Raw genomic sequence first — 22,365 nt, 5'->3', positions numbered from 1 at the left:
TTCTTTTCGACAGTGCATAAGTTACATTATTTTCTTATATATAATAACTTAACTGAATATTCTACTTTTTATTTCTGTTTATATTTTTCGATTCCGAGACAATTTCCACTAGTAACAAATTTTTCTCAATAATGTAAAACTCGAACATTTGATCTATTTGCATTAAATACATTATGGAATAAATAATTTATAAAACTGTTTTTAGAACAATTCAATTAAAGAAATGAGTTAAAACGGTTAAACAAATGTGAAATATATTAGATTACAGATCATTGAGAAGGAATTATTTTTTTATATATTCAGTTCATATTTCATTGCAATATCTTTAGTCGTTTAAGGATGTTCTGGAGGTACAATGGGAGACAAAAGTACAAGAAATTCGAAATCCATCAATACATGGCAATGAAAGCCCCATTCATGAGTATATTTTGCATTAAACTTTTGCGAATACTGTACCCTCTGTAGCTATATTCAGTGGTCTACGCTTGTCGCGTTTCCATGCTAATGAGAGACAACACGATAAATTTGACGCGTTTTGTAGCAGTTTATAACCTTTTTAATCTGTAACTGTTTAGTGAATCCTAATAAATTTTGAACATAATTAATTACATAATTTTTACTACATATACAAAAAAACTGGAGTTTCTAGTCGCGTTTTTTCAAGGTTTATAAATAGGGTTTGAAGTGGAATTTTATGAATTCTCCATAAGAAGACGTGTGAAAATGTGCAAACTTTAAGTTGCTATAATTCTTAAACGGTGCAGTGAATCGAACCCAAACTTCGGTAATTGCATTAATTTAGTAAGAATTATACCTTGTGAAATTTTCAAAAATTTTGTTGCGTTTTTATATACCTCCAGAACATCCTTAAGAGATATTCATTAATTATTCAAACGTGTCGCATGCTTCTTCAATCGGGCGCACTGTGTGTCGCGCCGAACGCGATGCACAATACCACTTTCTCGTGCTGCCGTTAATCCAGCCTGGTTCCCAATTTGGGTCCTAAATTATTTGATAAGAATTCTCTCGAGGGCCCAACCGAGATCTAGCTTGATCCAAACTTGGAGTTAGCTCGATTCCAGCTTGCTCCCACCTCGGAGCAAGTTTGTCCGAGTAAAACAGATACGAATCTTCATTGAAGTGTCTAAAAAGCATACGGGTCAAGTGTCCGTGTCGCGGCTTTCGTTCCAGCGAGTTAAACGCGTTCTGAATGACCAGCAATCTTACCCGAAGTGTATGTTGGTCTTCAGCGGAGCGATCACGTTGACTCTGCGCCCAGGTTTTGGTCGATCCCCGGACGTGTGTAATCCCGTCTACACGAGTTCCTCCGCGGTTCACGTTAATCTTAATGGATTAATTTCTTAATTGGTTGCCGAGGTATAATTGAAATGTACCTGGAGGAGAAAGAGAGAGAGAGAGATTGAGGGAGGGAGAGCGGAGGGGTCTGTGATGAAACTCGGCAACTGTGGAACTCCTCGCCGAGAGTCCTCCGTCCTCAACCCCTCGCTCGGTTACCTGGGTTTGGATCGGAACGAGTTCGGAACAATGTTTGTGTGTGTGTGCGCGCGAAGCGTGTCGCATCCACGCGCGCGCGCGGGAAAAGTTCATCGGCAGATACCAGGAGCCGTAGTTTCGCGCAGCCTTTGTTACACTTTCTGCATTCCGCGAGGATTTAAGATAAGGAAAACGCGGCCCCCGCCGCTTTGTACCGCGAAAGCGGCATCAAGTTTGTAGATTGCGCGGCTAGGCTCGCGCGGGGGAACAACGCGACTTGGATTTTCTTCGGTTTCCGCGTGACACGGAGACACGTTGCACCTTTGCCAGGCCGTCTAGAGCTTTGTATCGTTCACTTCGTCGGAATACGTGTTTCAAAGCTCTCTCGCCGGTCCCTCGGATGGGATCTGTTGGCGTATTCAGTTAAGCTACCCCCTCCCTTCGACAAGACAGCCGTATGAACTGATTAAATGGAGGCTGTGTACTCGCCTTGTCCACCTTTGATACTATTCCCACCAATCATTTTAATTAATTTCACCCCTGGACTCCGGGACTTTATTAATTCCGATAATTACGAAAAGGACCCCGCACTAAACCACGTGAAATGGGTCCTCGGCGAAAATGGCTGTATTTGAAATAGATTGTACCTTTTGGGTCAATGTGAACAAATGTATGTCAGGCGAAATGTCGAAAAATGGACGATTTCGTTGTTTCAACCCTTCAAAAGGTCAGACCAGCAAAGATATCACTTTTGGATCAATGCGGTTACCATTATAAGGGAGCAATATGAATTGTTTATGATTAAAACAATTATTATTGTTTATTATTTATTTATTTATTTTTTTGCTAATACGTTATGATTTTTCCCACTTTAAATCATGAATCAGTTCTTGAAAATAAAGATTTTCAAATTGTTTGATTAATACTGTCATAAACAATTATTCTTTAACTATTCTGTTCACTACAAATTCATATTGTTCCCTTGAAATGGTAACCGCATTGATCCGAAAGTGATATCTTTGCTGGTTTGACCCTTTCAAGGGTTGAAACAACGAAACTGCCCATTTTTTGACATTGTGCAACATATTTCAAATTCAGCCATTTTCGCCGAGGACCCGTTTCACGTGGTTTTGTGCGGGGTCCTTTGAGGAGACGGGATCTAACCCTGTCGATCCTTTTGTCGATCGTTTTGAACGTGTGGCTGATGTGTATGTTCATAACCGCATTTCGTACATTGTGTTTTTTTTTTTATTAAATATGCTTGTTCGCGAGACGTACAGTCGCCTAATGTGTGTGTACCTTTTGCTGTGTTTCAGGTAGGTCTAGTAAGCAATAAATTGATTTGTGTTCTGTGCACGAAGGAAAAGTACGTGCGAAGATTCTAGACAGTATGATGATGGCAAACCTACCCCCCGTTATGCTGCAACCCCTAACCGACTATGGAATGCTGACTCCTACCCTCGGAATAAAGGTGAGTCGCGATCATTCAGTTTCCGATTGGCATATTCAGACCATTGATCAAAAAAATCTGTTCTCACGTTTCTTTCTTTTTTCTCTTTTCATTCGTAAAACAAACAAACAAAAAAAAAGCATATATAATCGCCGGTCGAATGCGTTCTCGTCATCGGTAACGTAACAGTCGAAATCCGCGCTAGTCAGTCGGTGTCCTCTGGGGTAAGTGAAACAACGTCGTAACCAATATTCACCAACAAGTTTTGTCTCCTTTTTCTTTCTGCCCAAGTGCAGAAAGTGTTTTTTTTTGCAGCGCAGTGTTGTAATTAGTTGTCAACTATCATTTTCCTTTTTTTTTCATTATATCTGACTGTGTAGTGCTTATTGATGTCACGGCAGCAAAGTACCGATTGGACGTATCCGTGCGTGATATTCAATGTTCTATTGTCTTGCGATGTTTCTTTTCTACTGGCAGAGGCATGCTTTCGCTGTGTCGGAACACGTTTCTCGTGTGTGTATTACGTGTTTGTTGCCCCTCCCCCTTCTGCTCTCCCTTCAACGGGGGTGTTCTGGTTTTGAATGGCCCTGATCAATTTTTGGGAATTTTTCCGCTTGGAGAAAGTAATTTAGGCATTATTTTTTCCAAGTAAAAACAGCCAAAATTACACGAGTTATCAATTTTTTTTATTGGATCCCGATTTAGCTTGGAACTGGCTCCTAAATTAGGCTTGGTCCTCTGTCCTAAATTAGCCTGTACTACTTCCAAAATTAATTTCGGGCCTGGATTGGACCTTGGACCTAAATTAACTTCTGTGAGGCTGAACTTAACTTCGGTCTTAAATTATCTTGGACCCAATTAAATTAATCTTATGAACTCAAACAGATCCTTCTGTGCACATGTTCAATAACTCTAATGGTTTAAATGAAATGGTAAACCAGAATGCCCCTTGACAGCACACCTCCACCATTTTCCGAGGTCACTATCGCGAAAAGCGCAAACCGAAGCGTCTCCGGGCGCGATATTCATTAGCGTCGCTCTTCAACAAGTGTCCCTCCATTCACTATTCCGGGTGTCTCTCGATCGTTGAATTTTCTAGACGGTGACCATAGGACAGGGGCGTTGGGCGGGGATATAGGTAGCAGTTTAATCACTAAATTAAGTGTAAACAAGCCTGTCCGGTGCAAGGATTCGCACCCGTCACGCCGTGCTTTAATTCCACTGAAGATGAAACGATCCCGAGAAGGCGGTGTGCCACTTCCCCCGGGAGATTTCATGCAGTTATTATGTTCCCGGGCGTGTTCCGCGATAATCCTGCAAATTTAAAGACTTAATTTAGTTTTGAAGTTGACGCGATGTTTGAGCCACAAACGCGGAAAAGAGAATTCGTTTCCCCCGGTGTCTGTCTGGGAGATCGTGACGTGCCGCGCGCGTGTTCCTTCTTCCCTCTGCATTTCCGTTGCCGCCGGTATAAAGGCGGCAGAGACGCGTCTTTTCAAACGTATCCGGCACTTTGCCCGCGCCAGAGAAAAAAGAGCCGAACCTCGGTTGCAGAAAATTGGGACGGGGACGAGTTAGCTTTCAGCTGGTTATTATTTCAGGTCCACTACTGCACCCCTTAATCCATTAGTTACTGTTCAGAACGAGTAGCGTCACTCATGTTAGGGCAAAGCGAGGTCCAATTTGGATACTAGACCAAGTCCAATTTCTATCCTAGACTAAGACTAATTTGGACCCAGGCTAGAGCTAATTTAGGTGCAAAGCTGGGTCCAATTTAGGGGCCCAAGTAGAGGTACAATTTGGATCCCAGACTGAGTAGAATTTCTAATTCAGGTCCAAAGCTAGGGCCAATTTCTACCCTAGACTAAGACCAATTTGGACCCAGGCTAGAGCTAATTTAGGTCCAAAGCTGGGTCCAATTTAGGGGCCTAAGTAGAGGTACAATTTGGATAGTAGTCTAAGTTCAATTTGGATCCAGGCTAGAGCTAATTTAGGTCCAAAGCTGGGTCCAATTTAGGGGCCCAAGTAAAGGTACAATTTGGATAGTTGACTAAGTTCAATTTGAATCCAGGCTAGAGCTAATTTAGGTCCAAAGCTGGGTCCAATTTAGGGGCCCAAGTAGAGGTACAATTTGAATCCCAGACTGAGTCGAATTTCTACCCTAAACTAAGACCAATTTGGACCCAGGCTAGAACTAATTTAGGTCCAAAGCTAGGGCCAATTTCTACCCTAGACTAAGACTAATTTAGACCCAGGCTAGAGCTAATTTAGGTCCAAAGCTAGGTCCAATTTAGGGGCCCAAGTAGAGGTACAATTTGGATAGTAGACTAAGTTCAATTTAGATCCAGGCTAGAGCTAATTTAGGTCCAAAGCTGGGTCCAATTTAGGGGCCCAAGTAGAGGTACAATTTGAATCCCAGACTGAGTCGAATTTCTACCCTAAACTAAGACCAATTTGGACCCACGCTAGAACTAATTCAGGTCCAAAGCTAGGGCCAATTTCTACCCTAGACTAAGACCAATTTGAGCCCAGGCTAGAGCTAATTTTGGTCCAAAGCTAGGTCCAATTTAGGGGCCCAAGTAGAGGTACAATTTTGATCCCAGACTGAGTCGAATTTCTACTCTAAGCTAAGACCAATTTGGACCCAGGCTAGAACTAATTTAGGTCCAAAGCTAGGGCCAATTTCTATTCTAGACAAAGACCAATTTGGACCCAGGCTAGAGCTAATTTAGGTCCAAAGCTAGGTCCAATTTAGGGGCCCAAGTAGAGGTACAATTTGGATCCCAGACTGAGTCCAATTTGGATCCAGGCTAGAGCTAATTTAGGTCCAAAGCTGGGTCCAATTTAGGGGCCCAAGTAGAGGTACAATTTGAATCCGAGACTGAGTCGAATTTCTACCCTAAACTAAGACCAATTTGGACCCAGGCTAGAACTAATTTAGGTCCAAAGCTAGGGCCAATTTCTACCCTAGACTAAGACCAATTTGGACCCAGGCTAGAGCTAATTTAGGTCCAAAGCTAGGTCCAATTTAGGGGCCCAAGTAGAGGTACAATTTGGATCCCAGACTGAGTCCAATTTCTATCGTAGACAAAGACCAATTTGGACTCCAAGCCAGAGCTAATCCGTGTCCAATCTGGACAACAGGATAGACCTAAATCTTGCAATTTTTCTATGGGGTATTTCCAGGGGTGATATCGTGAAATGCTGCGGGGGTGTGACATATCAGAACACGGAGGGGTCGGGGTGTCAGTTAATGGCAGCAATTTGCTGTGCCTGCCATCACCATTTCCGGAGTCAGTGTGGCCCCAGGTTTTGTTTCCGCCGTCTCGTTGCCACCTTTTGCGCACCCTGTGCTCACCCTTGAAAAGATGTTGGGGCATTTCGTCGTCGATAAAAAAACTCTCCACCCTCCCCAGGCGGCGGGTCCTGGGGTATCGCCTTTTATCTGAAGGCTTTGTATCCCTCTGACGCCCGTTCGACCGGCGTTTTGGCCACCTCCGCTCAAACCGCAGGATATTAATTAAAATTCCTCGGGAAATACTTCCGTGACAGGATGCTGCCACTGGCAGAGGGCGTGAGTGCAGCCTCCGGGTCTGGCGATGATGCGTTCAGTCGACTAATTTGCTCGGATAATCCTGTGTGTGAAGCGGTACCGACAGCGCGTGGATCAAACAGACTGGATTGTTAGCTTAGGGGGCAAAAAAAAAGAAAGCAATGGCTGCTCTTTTCACGAAGCCACGGTTGTTGCGCTGCCATTATTTTAACTGCTCGGAGACCTTAAACAATTAAAGGGATCCACGCGGTGCTTCATTCTGCCTGCGTCTTACGAGGAACACGATATCGTAGCAGTCTGGGGAACGGTGATTGCCTTCCGGATGCGATAACCGTTGTCGTTACCGGACTTTGGAAAAGTGAAATGCAAAGGAGCTTCTCCTTGCTTGCATCGGGAGGCCTGCCTTCGTGCCGGAGAGTTTACGTCAGGGGAAATTAGAACGCCCAGCGTGTTCTCCAAAAATATTTCGAAACGTCCCGCCACATTAAACCCCGCTATCATTCGCCAATGTAATGCTGTGTTTCGTGAAAATCAGTTGAAACCCAGTGACTCAATTGTCTCCTTCGTCTCTGGCGTTCCGTCGGACCAGCCCCATGGGAGGAATATTGTTTAAACGAGATTTGGGATAGCGAATTTCTAAGGAACTGGTTGATCACGCTCTCAATATTTGATTCCCACCGACATTATTTATGAGCGTTCGAAGTTTGACGCCTTCGAGGGATATCCAGCGTCCTAGCCTTGCATAAATCGCAGCTACTTCGTGTCTACAGAGATTACGTCGCAGACGGAGCATCTAGCCGAATCCATACTGCTCAACAACTTCGATTGTCTCGGTAGAAATAGTTCGCCTGTCGAGCGTTTTCAAACATGTACGGTCTTTCCTCCCGGAATTTCTGGAATGACGCACACGCTGGCCCGCGGATCGCCGGCCGGGCCGCCGCCGCACGCGTGCGTGAAATTCGAAATTCATTACCGCAAAGCAGGGAATTAATTTCCATTTCGCCGGGGAAACAAGGCCGGGGCAAATTTCGAAACCGTTCTTGTCCGTCCGCCGCGACAGTTCCATTCCGAGCGGCGCGGTTGCCTTTATTAAACATCTCGCTCCCAGCGATTTTCCCGATCTCTGTGCAGCTAGAGCGCGTTTCGAAGGCCGATCCCACGGGGGCCGAGTTAATACAGATTTTCAGTAACCGCGTCACCCGCCGATGAACCGAGCGAGAGAGTTGCGAATTAGTCTCGGGTGCCGGTGAAAATCATGCTGCCTCCTGGTCTAGCCGACGCGATAACGAGCCTGGAACAGCCAGCCTGTCCGGATATATTTTTAATAAAATGCAAATACACCGCGATCAATGCTGAAACGTTTCTTTGATGAAAGAATTCTCGGTGGGTAGAAGAACGGCGCGGTTTTATTGTGTTTCCAGGGCATTGCGGCTTTCAACTGGCTCCTGAACCCGTACCGCGCACAGCTATTACTACAGGTGCGTTTACGAGTTTGTGCGCGACACACAAACGGGACAATCTAAACACGAATGTCCAGCCGGCCCTCGGCCGACCTCGTCTCTTCGTTTGCATACGCAAACAGAGGAATTAGGACCGGACACGACGTCCCCCCACGCTCGATCGGCAGTTCCTTTGCCTCCGAGAACACGTTATTGTCGTCTCGGACCGGCATTATTGTCGGCGAAACGCGCCTCGACAATCGACTGTATTACACGAAACGCGCGACGACTCCTCGGGGCTTCCGCTGCTGCTTCTAACGATCGCCACTCCTCGGTCTTGGCGACTCGAAGCGCTCTGTTCGGTTCCGTTGATTTTTCGGACTTCGATTTGGCCGGAATTGATCCAGCATTGGCTTGGACCGGGTCCTAAATTAGCTGCAAAGGGTCCCAAATATCAGCCTTGGACCGAGGTCCTAAATTAACTCAGACCTGAGCCCCAAATTAGGCACAGCTTAGTTCTAAATTAGGCTTCAAACTGTTCCCTACATTAGCTGTAAAGTGTACCAAATATCAGCCTTGAACCAAGGTCCTAAATTAACTCATTGTCAGACCTGAGCCCCAAATTGGGCCCACCTTAGTTCTAAATTAGACTTCAAACTGTTCCCTAAATTAGCAGTAAAGGGTCCCAAATATCAGCCTTGGACTAAGGTTCTAAATTAACTCACACCTGAGCCCCAAATTAGGCCCTCCTTAGTTCTAAATTAGACTTCAAACTGTTCCCTAAATTAGCAGTAAAGGGTACCAAATATCAGCCTTGGACCAAGGTTCTAAATTAACTCGGACCTGAGCCCCAAATTGGGCCCACCTTAGTTCTAAATTAGACTTCAAACTGTTCCCTAAATTAGCTGCAAAGGGTACCAAATATCAACCTTGAACCAAGGTCCTAAATTAACTCAGACCTGAGCCCCAAATTAGGCACAGCTTAGTTCTAAATTAGGCTTCAAACTGTTCCCTACATTAGCTGTAAAGTGTACCAAATATCAGCCTTGAACCAAGGTCCTAAATTAACTCAGACCTGAGCCCCAAATTGGGCCCACCTTAGTTCTAAATTAGACTTCAAACTGTTCCCTAAATTAGCTGTAAAGGGTACCAAATATCAGCCTTGGACTAAGGTTCTAAATTAACTCACACCTGAGCTCCAAATTAGGCCCAGGTTGGTTCTAAATTAGGCTTCAAACTGTTCCCTAAATTAGCTTTGACCTAGCTCGCACTATCTCCCAACTAGCCCATTGTTATATTTTGTAGCGTATCATACCATCGATCACTCTGAATGCCTGCACGGTAAAACATTATCGTCTCTCCATGTGAAATAGGCGGCTTTGCGGCAGCATAAACAGTTGCAGAGGCGGCTCCTCGTGCACGCGAGGAGGAACGCGGAGAGCGATTCCGTGGCAATCGATCGGCAAGATAGATCCCCGTCGAAAAAGTGGGAAAAGGGAGAAAAGCAGGGGTTCGTCAGCCGCGTAATAAGAGAGCCATTCAAACTTTATAAACTGAATATTATTGAGATACTAGGCGGCCGGGGCGGGTGTTGGAGCAAGCACACCGCGTGACAGTGAGCGATGAGGTGGGCGTGAGAGTTCCCCGATTTTCTATTAAACGCCGATTTATTTATGGAATATTCAATGCGACGTGTCCCGGGGAGAAGAGCCGGAGGTATTGAGCCACCAAGAAAAATTCAAATCAGCCTTGTCGCGACGGTGTATCCGACGTCGGTTTTCCACCCGCCGGCGGATTTACCGCGGAAAACGTGTAATCCGTTGGCCCAGGCAACCCTTGACTTCGAGACATTCGGGAATTTTCTCACTCCTGTCTTCACGTTCACCCTAGAATTCCCCGGCTCTAGTCTACGTGTGGTTCAGGCTCCAACCTAGGGATAATTTGGGACCCCAAGCTTGGGATAATTTGGAACCCCGAGGTAGGGAAAATTTAGGACTTTAAAATAGCGATAATTTGGGACGTCAAGGACGGGGAAATTTAGAACGCCGGCTCGTAGCTAATTTACGGCCCTAAGTTGGGGCTAATTCAGGACCTCAAGCTTGGGATAATTTGGAACCCCGAGGTAGGGACAATTTAGGACCCTAAACTAGGGATAATTTGGGACGTCAAGATCAGGGGAATTTAGTACTCCGGCTCATAGCTAATTTGGGGTCCTAAGTTGGGGCTAATTCAGGACACCGGCAACTTTTTCCAATTTTCCCGATACACACGCAGCTGCAACCGAGTGTTTCGGTTCTCGAAAAAAGTGGCCGTGTATCTTTATCAAAATGTAACGAACCCGAATAACCAAGGATCTGAAACGCAATACGACCAATATCCGTCCGTACATCTCTCTATACAGATGTGCACCCCCGAACAAGTCTGGCCAATAACGTGTTGCATTTCATATCACGCGTTCCGCGCATCAGACCGACCGGGGCTATCACATCCAGTTACTGATTGGAAAAATAATATTCCTGAATATCATGTTCGCGCTCTGAAAAACATCGAACAATTATTCTCCCCGAGAACCTCCTCCTCCTCCTCCTCGCCGTATACTGAAATAATTTTTACACGACCACGCATTACTCTGTTCCGAACACTGGAAATGTAATTAATCGGTAACAAAGCTCACCGTGGCGATAAGATTTTCAAAACAGTTCTGTTATTCGACGAACCGGTCGGATAACCATAATCTTGTTTCTGCTGGCGAACGGTTCGGTGATGCTCTATCCAATACATTTTTCATCTCGGCTCCGATTGGACAGGGCGAAGTAAAAATATGATACGCCGATCTTCTTTTTGATGCTTTAGAATTTCTCTGGAGATCGCGTGGGAAAAACGAAGGAACACAGAGTGGTCGTGTTCGATATTGAACGAGGCCGCTAGAAAACAGCGGCGGGTCTAACGGGGCACGATAAAATTATCAAACGGCTCTATCGAGGGAACGGGATCGGCCGATTAAACACTTTCGCAGTTTTCTCTGAAACACGGGGGCCATCGTTTCGGCCATTAGGCTGATTCCCCATGGCTGGCGCCATTCGAAGAAGACCGGCCCCGTATAAAACATCAGAAAGTGCATTCGAAACGATAACGAGCCATAGGCACAGTTTTAAGCTCTCTCTCTCTCTCTTCCTCTCTGTCTCTCTACCCCTTCCCCTTCGCTCTCTGTGTTTCTCTCTAGCCTCGAACTTCTCGTTATCGTTATATCCGGCAGCGAGGCAGCAGCCGATTTTTCCGCGGCCGGCTTTTTTCACCCATTCCCAGCACGGGCTTCCGCTATTTTATTAGGCCAGTTACAGAGCCGGCCCGAAACAATAACCATTGTTAAAGTTTCGCGGCACTTGCAGCAACACCGGGCCGACGCTGTTTGTACGCCGAAGCTTTCCGCTTTGTTCGTCCGCTCGCTGCCGAGAACTGGCTCCGTGCTGCTACTGGTCCTGGCCGAGGCGGTGGATTTCAGGCGGTCGCCTAGAGTCTGCTCGCTACCACAGCGATCGCCCATTAACAGCGCCGCCGCCGCCGCCATACCCTGCTGCTACTGCTGCATCGCTCTTCTCTCCTCCATTCCACTTTGTCGGCTACCGCCTCACAATGCCGCTGTTCGTTTTAAATGCACACCGCTCTTTTAATTACATCGCTGACCAGGAGACCGATTTACCGGCCACCGGGAGTGGCACTGCCCGAGACACTCGAGCTGGTGTGTCAGGATCCTCATACCTACCCCTGCACAGCTCTCAGCTTTCGCTTTTAGCCTAGCTTCTTCGCTGGAGGAAACACAGCGAGCTGGGATTATGAGTTTTTAGTCTGAGACCCTAGCTCTTCAGCTTGATGCCCCAAATTGTTAGCCTGATGCCCTGAACTGGTAGGCTGATACACTCAATTTTTAGTTCGCCACTCTAGACCCAGGACACCTTCCTGTCTTGATAATCTAATGTTAGCCTGGTGTCCTGAACTGCTAGGCTGATACCCTAAATTTTTAGTTCGCTACTCTAGGCCTGCAGGACACCCTAAGTTTTCAACAGTATCCTGACTATGAAGAATGTCTCACAGTAGTTTAGCCTGGTACCCTAAACTGCTGGGGTACCCTAAATTTTTAGTTCGCCACTCTAGATCCAATATACCCTAAGTTTTCAACAGTATCCTGACTACACAAGGAATCTCTCATAGAAGTTTAGCTTAATACTCTAAACTGCTGGGGTACCCTAAATTTTTAGTTTACCACTCGAGACCCAGGACACTCTAAATTTCCGTCTTGATAACCTAAACGTGTCATAGTCTGTAATTTTTACGTGCTGAGTGGGCGACGAGAAAATCCATTCAGGGTATGAGAATGTAACACACACGAATACTTAAGACAAGGTTCGCTGATGTCCCCGTGATTGTTATACATGAACACACATACACACGAAGCACCCAGGAGCTAGGATAGGAACGCGGAGCCTCGACAAAGAGCTGATGGTAGATAACTGGGGCTGGAACGCACTTGCTGGAAATCGAGAGCGCGTTTGCGTGGAAGTTGTCATGCATTTTGCAAGATCTCCGAACGTTCATTCGACTGGTGTTCCCTGCAGCGTCGTGTATACGTTTCTGGGTAGCTGTTGGGCACAAAGGAATGCTGTTAGGCTTGTGGTCAGTCGAACACAATGTGTTTTCATCTTTCATTCACTGTGCTTGAAAACTTCATAAAGTAATGAAATTTTGTGTTGTTTTTGATTTATTTGAAAGTAGCCACCTGTTAATTAGGATCATCGTTTTACAGAAAGTCCGATACGAATTCTATCAGTGTTCAGAGAACAAATTTTCACGGTTCGCTGATGTCTCGCAAGGTTTGATCTACCTTTTCTACGGAATTAACTCCCGCTGGCTCCTGCTTCAAAACTACCCACACCTGCAACGATGTTCTACCACCGACGACGACCTTGTCTGTAATTAAACTAATGGAAACCCAGCCGGGGCTTTTATGCGATTCGAGGGTGCACGATATACAGAGTGTACATAGGGGGAGAGGGTAAACATTGGGACGCAATCCATTGAAATTCGCAGTGCGACGAACCCCGGCGAAAAGCTTGCGGAACTTCCCCTCGGCGAGCATCCAGAAAAATGATAAAATTCTATGTCACCGTTCTCGTTTTCTCGCCGTGATGTTTGACGGGCGCAACAAAAGCTTGTCCGACCGTAAACTGTCAGGCTCGCCTAAGAATTTCCCGAAGCACACAGGCTAATTTCTTTTGCGTCAATCAAATGATTGACTCTCGCCGACGGGGAACGCTTTGCCATTTTTTTTCGCACTGACAGCTGGCTTCTTCTAAGACCCGGTTTAATCCCTCTGATGTCCAGATCATCAAATGCTCGCGAAACATTCTTTTCTCGTTGCATTGTGCAGTACACTCTTTGGGGACGCGTTGACCCATTTGGGACCCTGTTAGTTTTGGATCTTGTTAATCTGGGCCCTGCTAGTTTTGGATCTTGTTAATTTTTGATTCTGCCAGTTTTGATTCTTGTTAATTTTTGATTCTGCTAGTTTTGATTCTTGTTAATTTGGTACCCTGCTAGTTTTAGACCCTGTTAATTTTGGATCTTGTTAATCTGGGACCCTGTTAATATTGGACCCTACTAGTTTTGGATCTTGTTAATTTGGGACCCCGCTAGTTTTGGATCTTGTTAATCTGGGACCCTGTTAATATTGGACCATGCTAGTTTTGGATCTTGTTAATTTGGGACCCCGCTAGTTTTGGATCTTGTTAATCTGGGACCCTGTTAATATTGGACCATGCTAGTTTTGGATCTTGTTAATTTTTGATTCTGCTAGTTTTGATTCTTGTTAATTTTTGATTCTGCTAGTTTTGATTCTTGTTAATTTGGTACCCTGCTAGTTTTAGACCCTGTTAATTTTGGATCTTGTTAATCTGGGACCCTGTTAATATTGGACCCTACTAGTTTTGGATCTTGTTAATTTGGGACCCCGCTAGTTTTGGATCTTGTTAATCTGGGACCCTGTTAATATTGGACCATGCTAGTTTTGGATCTTGTTAATTTGGGACCCCGCTAGTTTTGGATCTTGTTAATCTGGGACCCTGTTAATATTGGACCATGCTAGTTTTGGATCTTGTTAATTTTTGATTCTGCTAGTTTTGATTCTTGTTAATTTTTGATTCTGCTAGTTTTGATTCTTGTTAATTTGGTACCCTGCTAGTTTTAGACCTTGTTAATTTTGGATCTTGTTAATCTGGGACCCTGTTAATATTGGACCCTACTAGTTTTGGATCTTGTTAATTTGGGACCCCGCTAGTTTTGGATCTTGTTAATCTGGGACCCTGTTAATATTGGACCATGCTAGTTTTGGATCTTGTTAATTTGGGACCCCGCTAGTTTTGGATCTTGTTAATCTGGGACCCTGTTAATATTGGACCATGCTAGTTTTGGATCTTGTTAATTTTTGATTCTGCTAGTTTTGATTCTTGTTAATTTTTGATTCTGCTAGTTTTGATTCTTGTTAATTTGGTACCCTGCTAGTTTTAGACCTTGTTAATTTTGGATCTTGTTAATCTGGGACCCTGTTAATATTGGACCCTACTAGTTTTGGATCTTGTTAATTTGGGACCCCGCTAGTTTTGGATCTTGTTAATCTGGGACCCTGTTAATATTGGACTCTACTAGTTCTGGATCTTGTTAATTTGGGAACCTGCTAGTTTTGCATCTCGGCAATTTGGAACCCTGCTTGTTTTGGACCTTGTTAATTTGGTACCCTGCTAATCTTGGATCCCTGCTATTTTGGAACCCTGTTAAGTATGGCCACATGCAATTTTGACTTTTTCCGAAATGAGCGCGTAAGTATTCACTGCTCGCCCGCTTCGGTGCGGCATATTTACTTAAAAATTGAACCGGTTCCATCCTCCGAATGTAAAGCAATAGTTTGGCCGCAGACCAAACGAATGAAAAATTAATGAATATGTTCATGGAAAATTTCTGGCAAACATGACCACTCGATAAGGAAGCGTTCGATCACTCGGGAGGGGATGAAAAAAGAACCCTCCCAGACTTCACGGATCGAAAGTTGATGCTTTCATGTACGCGGCCCAGAGAACAGGCTGCATACCGGGTGTCCCCATTGGTACTGACACTTCACGCTGGGGCGGCTCTAATGACGCGTCCCTTTTCAAATAACGAGCCCTTCTTTCTTTGACACGTCCTGCTGGGGCGTGACAGGTCTTTGCACGGTTAATTTGGCAGTTTTTATGGCGTTCCTGTGATAATGAAACACGCAGCCCCCCATTAAGGTATCCATAATGTTACAACGTGGTTCATGAATGGAGAAACTGTTTCAGACATTGGTTGTTTTATGATCTGCTTTTTTCGCACACTACACGTAACCTTCGATTGTGTTCCAGTTCGTTTAATTAAAAAGATTCTACCGGGGGGAATGGCCGTGGTTGTTGTATGTAAAATAATTCAAACAAGTTTTGTTATTCAAACCGTAAACCTAAAAATTGTATTCAACGCAGCCGCAAGGCCAAATATGGAAACGTTTCGGCGGAACGCGGCGGAAGTCGTTTATTTATCAAATTTTTAATTTTTAACGATCTCCGCACACTCCCCATGCTCACACCCCCTCCATTTGTCAGATGTCTGGTTCCCAATTTTCCTACGGTCGATGTTTCCCAATTTTCCGGCCGTGTACTGATGGTGATTTTTCTATTTCCAGTTTCGGAATAAAATATGCACGACGCGCGGCTCACCGTTTTCGTCTGCTTCGCCTCGAGAGCCGTTCGAAACAAAATAATCCAGAACAAATTTAAGAGAACCTTCAGCAGAAGTTTTATCTTCTGCTTCGAACAAGGTGTTAATGACTGCACCGACCGGGGAGGCATTAATTATTATTTTCCAGGAAGTCCGTTCGAGTGTAAAAGCACGGTTCTTTTGAAAAAGCAGATTTTATGAACTGGAAACTTTTCTCCCGGGAACGAAACGGTGCCGTTGACCAAAATAGCGTGGAAATAAACGAACAAAACAGTTCGCAAAAAAAAAAAAGAAGAGAAAAGAATGGCGGCGCAGGGCCTTCGATAGAAAAGCACTTTCTCGTGTTACATCGTATTTCTGTTAAACGATAATAAGAGGACTACCGGGTGAAACTCGATACGGTATCGTTCAGCAGACATTACGGGTACGATCTTGGAAAATGGTAAAATCGCGGTGTCCCGGGAGTGGCAAATGGAAAATGGATCCCTCGTACGATTTTAGTGCACCACGTGCTGGATTCGGGAAGCTCGTGTATTGCCTCGTTGCATCGCCGCGTTACTATCCTCTGCTATATCGTATAAAAGCCCTCTCGAATTCGCATTTCTGATAATGGTGAATCCTGGTAAATTCGGAAAGATCCCACCGCTACGGCCACGCACCTACGAAACAACGCGATTCACTTTACAAGCTGTTCAGCTGCCTTTTTAAACTGTACCATTATTCTTTGGCAGCGTGCCAGAATTATCAAAATTCTCTACTCAGATGTATTTCACAATTCTCCAAACCTCTTGCTCCTCATTTACTTCTGGAGTGGGACCTGGGAGGATCACTGGACTGGTTGGGTCCGATTAAAATTACACCAGGATTAAATCCTGCCTCAATGAAAACTTTTGATGATCCAGGCCTGAATCGTCCCTTTAAATGGTACAACAAATAGTACAACTTACAAATAGAATAACAAGTATTTCATCGACTAAAATCGTGTATTGGTTACAAATAAGGATTATAAGTAACCAAGGATATTATAAGTAAATAAGGATCTTGACAGTTATTAATGGGAGAAGTTTATTTCGATCGTTCATAACAGTTATCGATAAGAGAAATTTATTTCGATCGCTCATAACTCGACTGCGGATTTTATGCATTTATGACAAAACTGGGTACGTACAATTTAAAACAGTGGGGGTATTAAAAAGTTTTAAGGCCACCAAGTGTACATATTAGTTTCCCTTTATTTGGCACCTGAGTCTTCCAAACAAATGCAAACATTTTTTATTTTACATAAAGATCCCCTTCTATGAACGATTTTTATCGTAGAAAATTTTAGAATAACTGTTATTTTAGGTCCCTGGTACCAATTGCTTTCAATATCGTATTGTGACAAAGATTCGAACGAGCGATTTCTAGGATTGGCATAACGGATGCCAAACAATTGGGTCTGCTTCCTAATAATTGTTGGTAATTCGATCCCCTAACGCTGGCCGAACGCAAAAATTGGTCGCGCTCGGTGCGCAGTCTGTTGTACGGGCTCGGTGCGCGTGCTTAATTGAGTGCGCTAATTAAGGGTGCGATTGAACGGCGCAAACCCCTTCCCTCACAGCCCGGCTTGTCCGCAGCCCTGGACACTCTTCCACCCTCGTATTCGTTCTGTGGTCACGAACCTGTGAGCCTGTGTGCGTTCTACTACGACCGGTGTGTGTGTGTGTGTGTGTTGTATCCTCCCGCGTCGAAGGGTAGCGAAATGAACAGTTTAATAACTGTTTAACCCCTTATTGTTCGATCGGTTGAATTTCCAATGAGTCGCGAGATAATGAGTCGCTGTATCGATTCTTGTGAAATGTCTTGTTATGAAACTGGGGCTGCCGCATTTAATATTTCACCGTTGTTCATTAACCACCGCGGAGCCACGTCATCGATACGGATGCACCACCGCCGCGAAATACCGCGTTCCAGTTGATCCGAAAAATCTTCTCCACCCCTATCGTGTTCACGGGTTGGTTCGAAATATGATATCAATCTTAGATAATTTTTTACACTCATCCGCGAGTAAAAATTCTGAAAATAATCTGGCACAACGAAGCTCTATTAATACACATTTTACAAAATTATTTCAAATTTTTTCGTCGAAAATCCTGGCCACAAAAATTCGAAATACAAAAAATCGAAAAAAAATACAATTTCTTGGCGAGTCTTACAGCGAGCCGATTTATATTTTAATAGTAGATGTATAGTGTCATAGTCGTCGCCCAAGAATTTTTTCAGATTTTTCCGTCAGCTTCAACACGGTGAAAAAAATTCTGAAACACTTATCGTCGAAAATCCTGGCCACAAAAATTCGAAATACAAAAAATCGAAAAAAATACAATTTCTTGGCGAGTCTTACAGCGAGCCGATTTATATTTTAATGGTAGATGTATAGTGTCATAGTCGTCGCCCAAGAATTTTTTCAGATTTTTCCGTCAGCTCCAACACGGTGAAAAAAATTCTGAAACACTTATCGTCGAAAATCCTGGCCACAAAAATTCGAAATACAAAAAATCGAAAAAAATACAATTTCTTGGCGAGTCTTACAGCGAGCCGATTTATATTTTAATAGTAGATGTATAGTGTCATAGTCGTCGCCCAAGAATTTTTTCAGATTTTTTCGTCAGCTTCAACACGGTGAAAAAAATTCTGAAACACTTATCGTCGAAAATCCTGGCCACAAAAATTCGAAATACAAAAAATCGAAAAAAATACAATTTCTTGGCGAGTCTTACAGCGAGCCGATTTATATTTTAATAGTAGCTGTATAGTGTCATAGTCGTCGCCCAAGAATTTTTTCAGATTTTTCCGTAAGGTTTAACAGGGTGAAAAAATTTTGAAACAATTTTTGGCGATTCCGTACTGGAAATTGGCGTTTGTCTGAGCGACAATCATCGGATGAAACGTTGCCGAAATATTTATGGCAGTCGTCACACGGTCGAAGCGGTTCGTTTCCGTCGTCCGGGCAAGGGGCTGATGAAATTTTCGGCGAAGTTGATGGGCAACATGGCCAACTAAGTTTGCGCACCGGTTCGCGCGGCGCGGATTAATTTGGTTTGCCGGTGTTTTTCCGGGCGGGGGTCGAAAGACGTCCCGGGGCTATATTACTTTCGCCGCTGTTGTAGACACTGATACGCGAAATTTCAACGAAGGCCGAATTACCGGCGCGCAAAAAGTGCACGCGCATAATTTTATCCTGGAGCGGCCGCCGCCGCCGGTGGCCCCCGCAGAAATTGAAAACCCGGCCAGGTCAATGTGGAGTTTAATATGAATTTTATAATCAACGTGCTTTAGTCCCGCGGGTCTCCGTATATTATTTGCGAGTGAAATTGCGAAAAGTACTCGGGCTTTTAATAACATGCCCGCGTTTAATCATTCCCGTATCTCGAATCCGTTGATACGTCCTCCTGCATTTAATCATATCAATCGCGTTTCCATCGGTCTCTCTACAATTTTGCAATCCTTGCACATCTCTTCTGGCTGTACTTCGTCTTGCACATCGTGTACAAAAAAAAACTCGCCGCAATTTTTACGGTCGCAATCTCGGTCAGAAAAGTAGACCACCATGTGGACATTTTGAAACTTTGATAATTTTCCATTGGAATACCGTACCAGGAAGGAAACTCTTGTAGTTAGCCGTCTTATTGCAGCAGTCGCGGGATTGCCGCGTCGAATTAAATAAATAAAAATTATGAATGACGACGTAAAAAATATACTGTGACGTTGCTTGTTTGACTTACATTATAGCAGAGGGACTAAGTGTGCCTCTGGTTTTTCGGCGACTGTAATTCTTCGAAAACAGAGCCGGATCCCGGTACGAAATTCGCCAGACGACAAAGGGGTTGGTTGGTCGGGGCTCTCTCGCTCTTCCTCGCCCCATAAATTTAATCGGCTTCCGGTTTATCGGCTTCAGTCTTCGATCAAGCCTCCAATCTCTTTCTCTCTCAATTTCTCCCTTGTCTCGAGCCGCATCCAGGGGCGAGGAGGAGGAGAGAAAGGCTGTTTTCCTTCGATATATTCTGCATTCCACGGTCCCCGGGCATCGAAGCACGAATTTCATTTTTTGTCACGCGAAATCGCAATAAAAAAATTGGAGAACCCTCGTGTATCAGCAGGGAGGGGTCAGAAGTCGTAAACGTGTCTCTCGTAAAATCGATTATCTCTCTCCGGGAGCGCGCATTCCCTTTCCGAAATCACTGGCTCGTGTCTTCGGAGCTGCGAGTTAGGGGACTTCATTACCAGCTGCGAATTCTGCGCGTTCCGCCACCCGAGTGATATTTCCTCGAAGCAAAAGAAGAATGCGACGCGATGCTAAATCACGACGACGAAGAATTCGGTGTATTTAATACCGTAACGGCGACGCGCTCGCGACGCCGACGCCCGCCGTCGGGAAACTGTAGTTGACAAAAGGCAGCGCCGGAAGAATTAAGCTCTGCCGGTCTTACCTATCGAAATAGCTCGAACACTGGTCGTTTTCTTCTGCGGCAGTCGCGAATGCCTCGTTCCTTCTTGGACCGGCGTCGATTCTTCATCGAGACGCCGCTTTTTGCTTTCAAATATGCGCAGACCTGGCGAGGATCCTCGTGGGGTTATAATTATGATGCTCTTTTAGATTGTACTTTAGTTGGGAAGTTAAATGGGGCAAGTAGATAGTAATGGGACTTAACTTGACTGAGGTTCGACAGCTAGACGTTGAGTCAGACCTCGGTGAAGTTAGAAGTCCTATGAAATCCTATTCAGTTAGACCTCCTTCAAGTTAGGTCCCATTTATTCAGACCTCATTCAAGTTGGGCTCCATTAATCCTTCGCCATACGATTTCTTTCAAGATTTCAATGATTAAAAGTTTTTTTTGTGATTTTTAATTTCGTAAAAGAGGAGGAATTTTATATCTATTGTAGGCCCCTATATGTTCTCCAATAGATGTAAATTAACGAAACCAAAATAGAATTTTATTTCGATTCAAAGAAAATCAATAGCACCTACATTTATTAGGGTCTGTTTCTTTCATTGAGGTTCGACCTCATTGATTTGAGGCCCATCGAACTAGTCCTCATTGAAGTGAGATCCAATCGAGCCAGACCTCATTAAGGCTAGGCCCGATTGAGCTAGTCCTCATTGATTTCAGGCCCTTCGAGCTAGTCCTCATTAATTTCAGGCCCATCAAACTAGTTCTCTTTGAAATAAGATCCAATCGAGTCAGACCTCATTAAAGCTAGGCTCGATTGAGTTAGACCTCATTGATTTCAGGTCCATCGAGCTAGTCCTTATTGATTTGAGGCCCATTGAGCTAGTCCTCATTGATTTCATTCACATAGAGCTTAGTCCTTATTGATTTCAGGCTCGTCGAGCTAGTCCTCATTGAAGTTAGATCCAATCGAGCCAAACCTCATTGAGGCTAGGCCCGATTGAGTCAGACCTCATTGATTTCAGGCCCATCGAGCTAGTCCTAATAGAAGTCGGGCCCTCATCGTAGTTAGTCCTCGAGTCGCTAAGAAATCGGCAAGAAAGCATTCAGGAACCAGAGAGGTAATCCACTGCGTAAGAGTTACCGGTCTTCGGAGCATCCATAACAAGAAAGAAAATTCATGGCCGCGTCTCGAAGCGGGAATCCGTTTCCTGGACATGCGCCTCGGGCAAGTCCCAAGGATTAGTGAGGATCGAAAACTGGTGATTTGTAGCCGGCGAGAGCAAATAGATTCCGGCTGTTCCGGAAGCCGGTCGCCTCGGAAGAAGATTGTTTGCCGGGTTAAACGCCGAAAACGGTTGCCGGTGGCTTCGCTCCTTGCTCGCGGCCATAATTCTTGGTAGTAACAATATTTTCCCGAAGGGGGTGGGTTTGTTTCCTGGAGAAAGACGAAGGTAAATGCATCCCGAAACTGCAGGAGCTTGTCGAGCTTGTCGTAACGCAGAGTGCAACTCGTACCGGCAACAAAAACGGAAAAATTAAACGATACTCCGTTTTGAGAGAAGGGATCGTTAAATTTATCCGCACTCCGAGAAGCGACTTAAGAATGCGTCTCTGGATTCGTGGATGACGGTGTATCATTCTTGGCTCTGACAATCGCGCGTCAGTCTTTGAAGAGGTAACGAGGATCGTCGGCCATCAGGCATCCCGAGGCAACGAGCGCTTAAGGAACTCGTAAACAGTGACCAAATAAACGTGAGCGAACACCGACTAAGATTAATGGAGGACGGGGAAACGCGCGCGCGGGCGGCAGTTTGCTTAATTTTCGCGAGGTTAAGGAACGCGTCAGCGGCGAAATTGATTCGTCGCCTGGAGGACCGCTCGATACCCCGACCGGGAAAAGAATCAATTACTAGGCGGAATGAAGCGTTCGCTCGCGCAATTATCGAGTCCACGAATTTCTTGGTGTCGGTGTTCCTTAACATTTTATTGGGACCGACTTCAGACGCAAATTCTGTTAGAAAAATCTTTCTGGTACATGCTAGTTAGGTTATCGAGCCAGACCTCATTGAGGCTAGGCCCGATGGAGTCAGACGTCATTGATTTCAGACCCGATTGAGTCAGACCTCATTGATTTCAGGCCCATTGAGATAGTCCTCATTGAAGTGAGACCCAATCGAGCCAGACCTCATTGATTTCATTCCCATCAAGCTTGTCCTC

At 44.8% G+C, this 22,365-nt stretch overlaps 1 protein-coding gene and 1 long non-coding RNA gene across 20 annotated transcripts in view; both read left to right on the top strand.

The window, feature by feature from the left end:
• Window positions 1–22,365, top strand: part of Heph (polypyrimidine tract-binding protein 1 heph) — a 478,446-nt gene that overhangs the window by 194,190 nt on the left and 261,891 nt on the right. For 11 of the 19 annotated variants that reach the window (XM_076444546.1, XM_076444547.1, XM_076444565.1 and 8 more), the window contains exon 2: window positions 2,811–2,965. The exons of 7 other annotated variants lie outside the window; for them this stretch is intronic. In XM_076444546.1, the coding sequence (XP_076300661.1) occupies window positions 2,885–2,965 (81 nt within the window). In that variant the 5' untranslated portion in view covers window positions 2,811–2,884. The remainder of the gene's footprint in view (window positions 1–2,810; window positions 2,966–22,365) is intronic. One more of the 19 variants, XM_076444545.1, reaches the window with a different exon arrangement.
• On the top strand, window positions 2,972–22,041 carry LOC143218939 (uncharacterized). The gene is made up of 2 exons (XR_013011189.1): window positions 2,972–4,759; window positions 4,790–22,041. It is a non-coding gene; the product is annotated as an uncharacterized LOC143218939 (long non-coding RNA).

The sequence above is a fragment of the Lasioglossum baleicum genome, chromosome 20 (genome assembly GCF_051020765.1).
Source record: "Lasioglossum baleicum chromosome 20, iyLasBale1, whole genome shotgun sequence".
NCBI lineage: Eukaryota > Metazoa > Arthropoda > Insecta > Hymenoptera > Halictidae > Lasioglossum > Lasioglossum baleicum.
The sequence above is the reverse complement of the archived record's forward strand: the minus strand, read 5'-3'. Positions and strand labels throughout refer to the sequence as shown.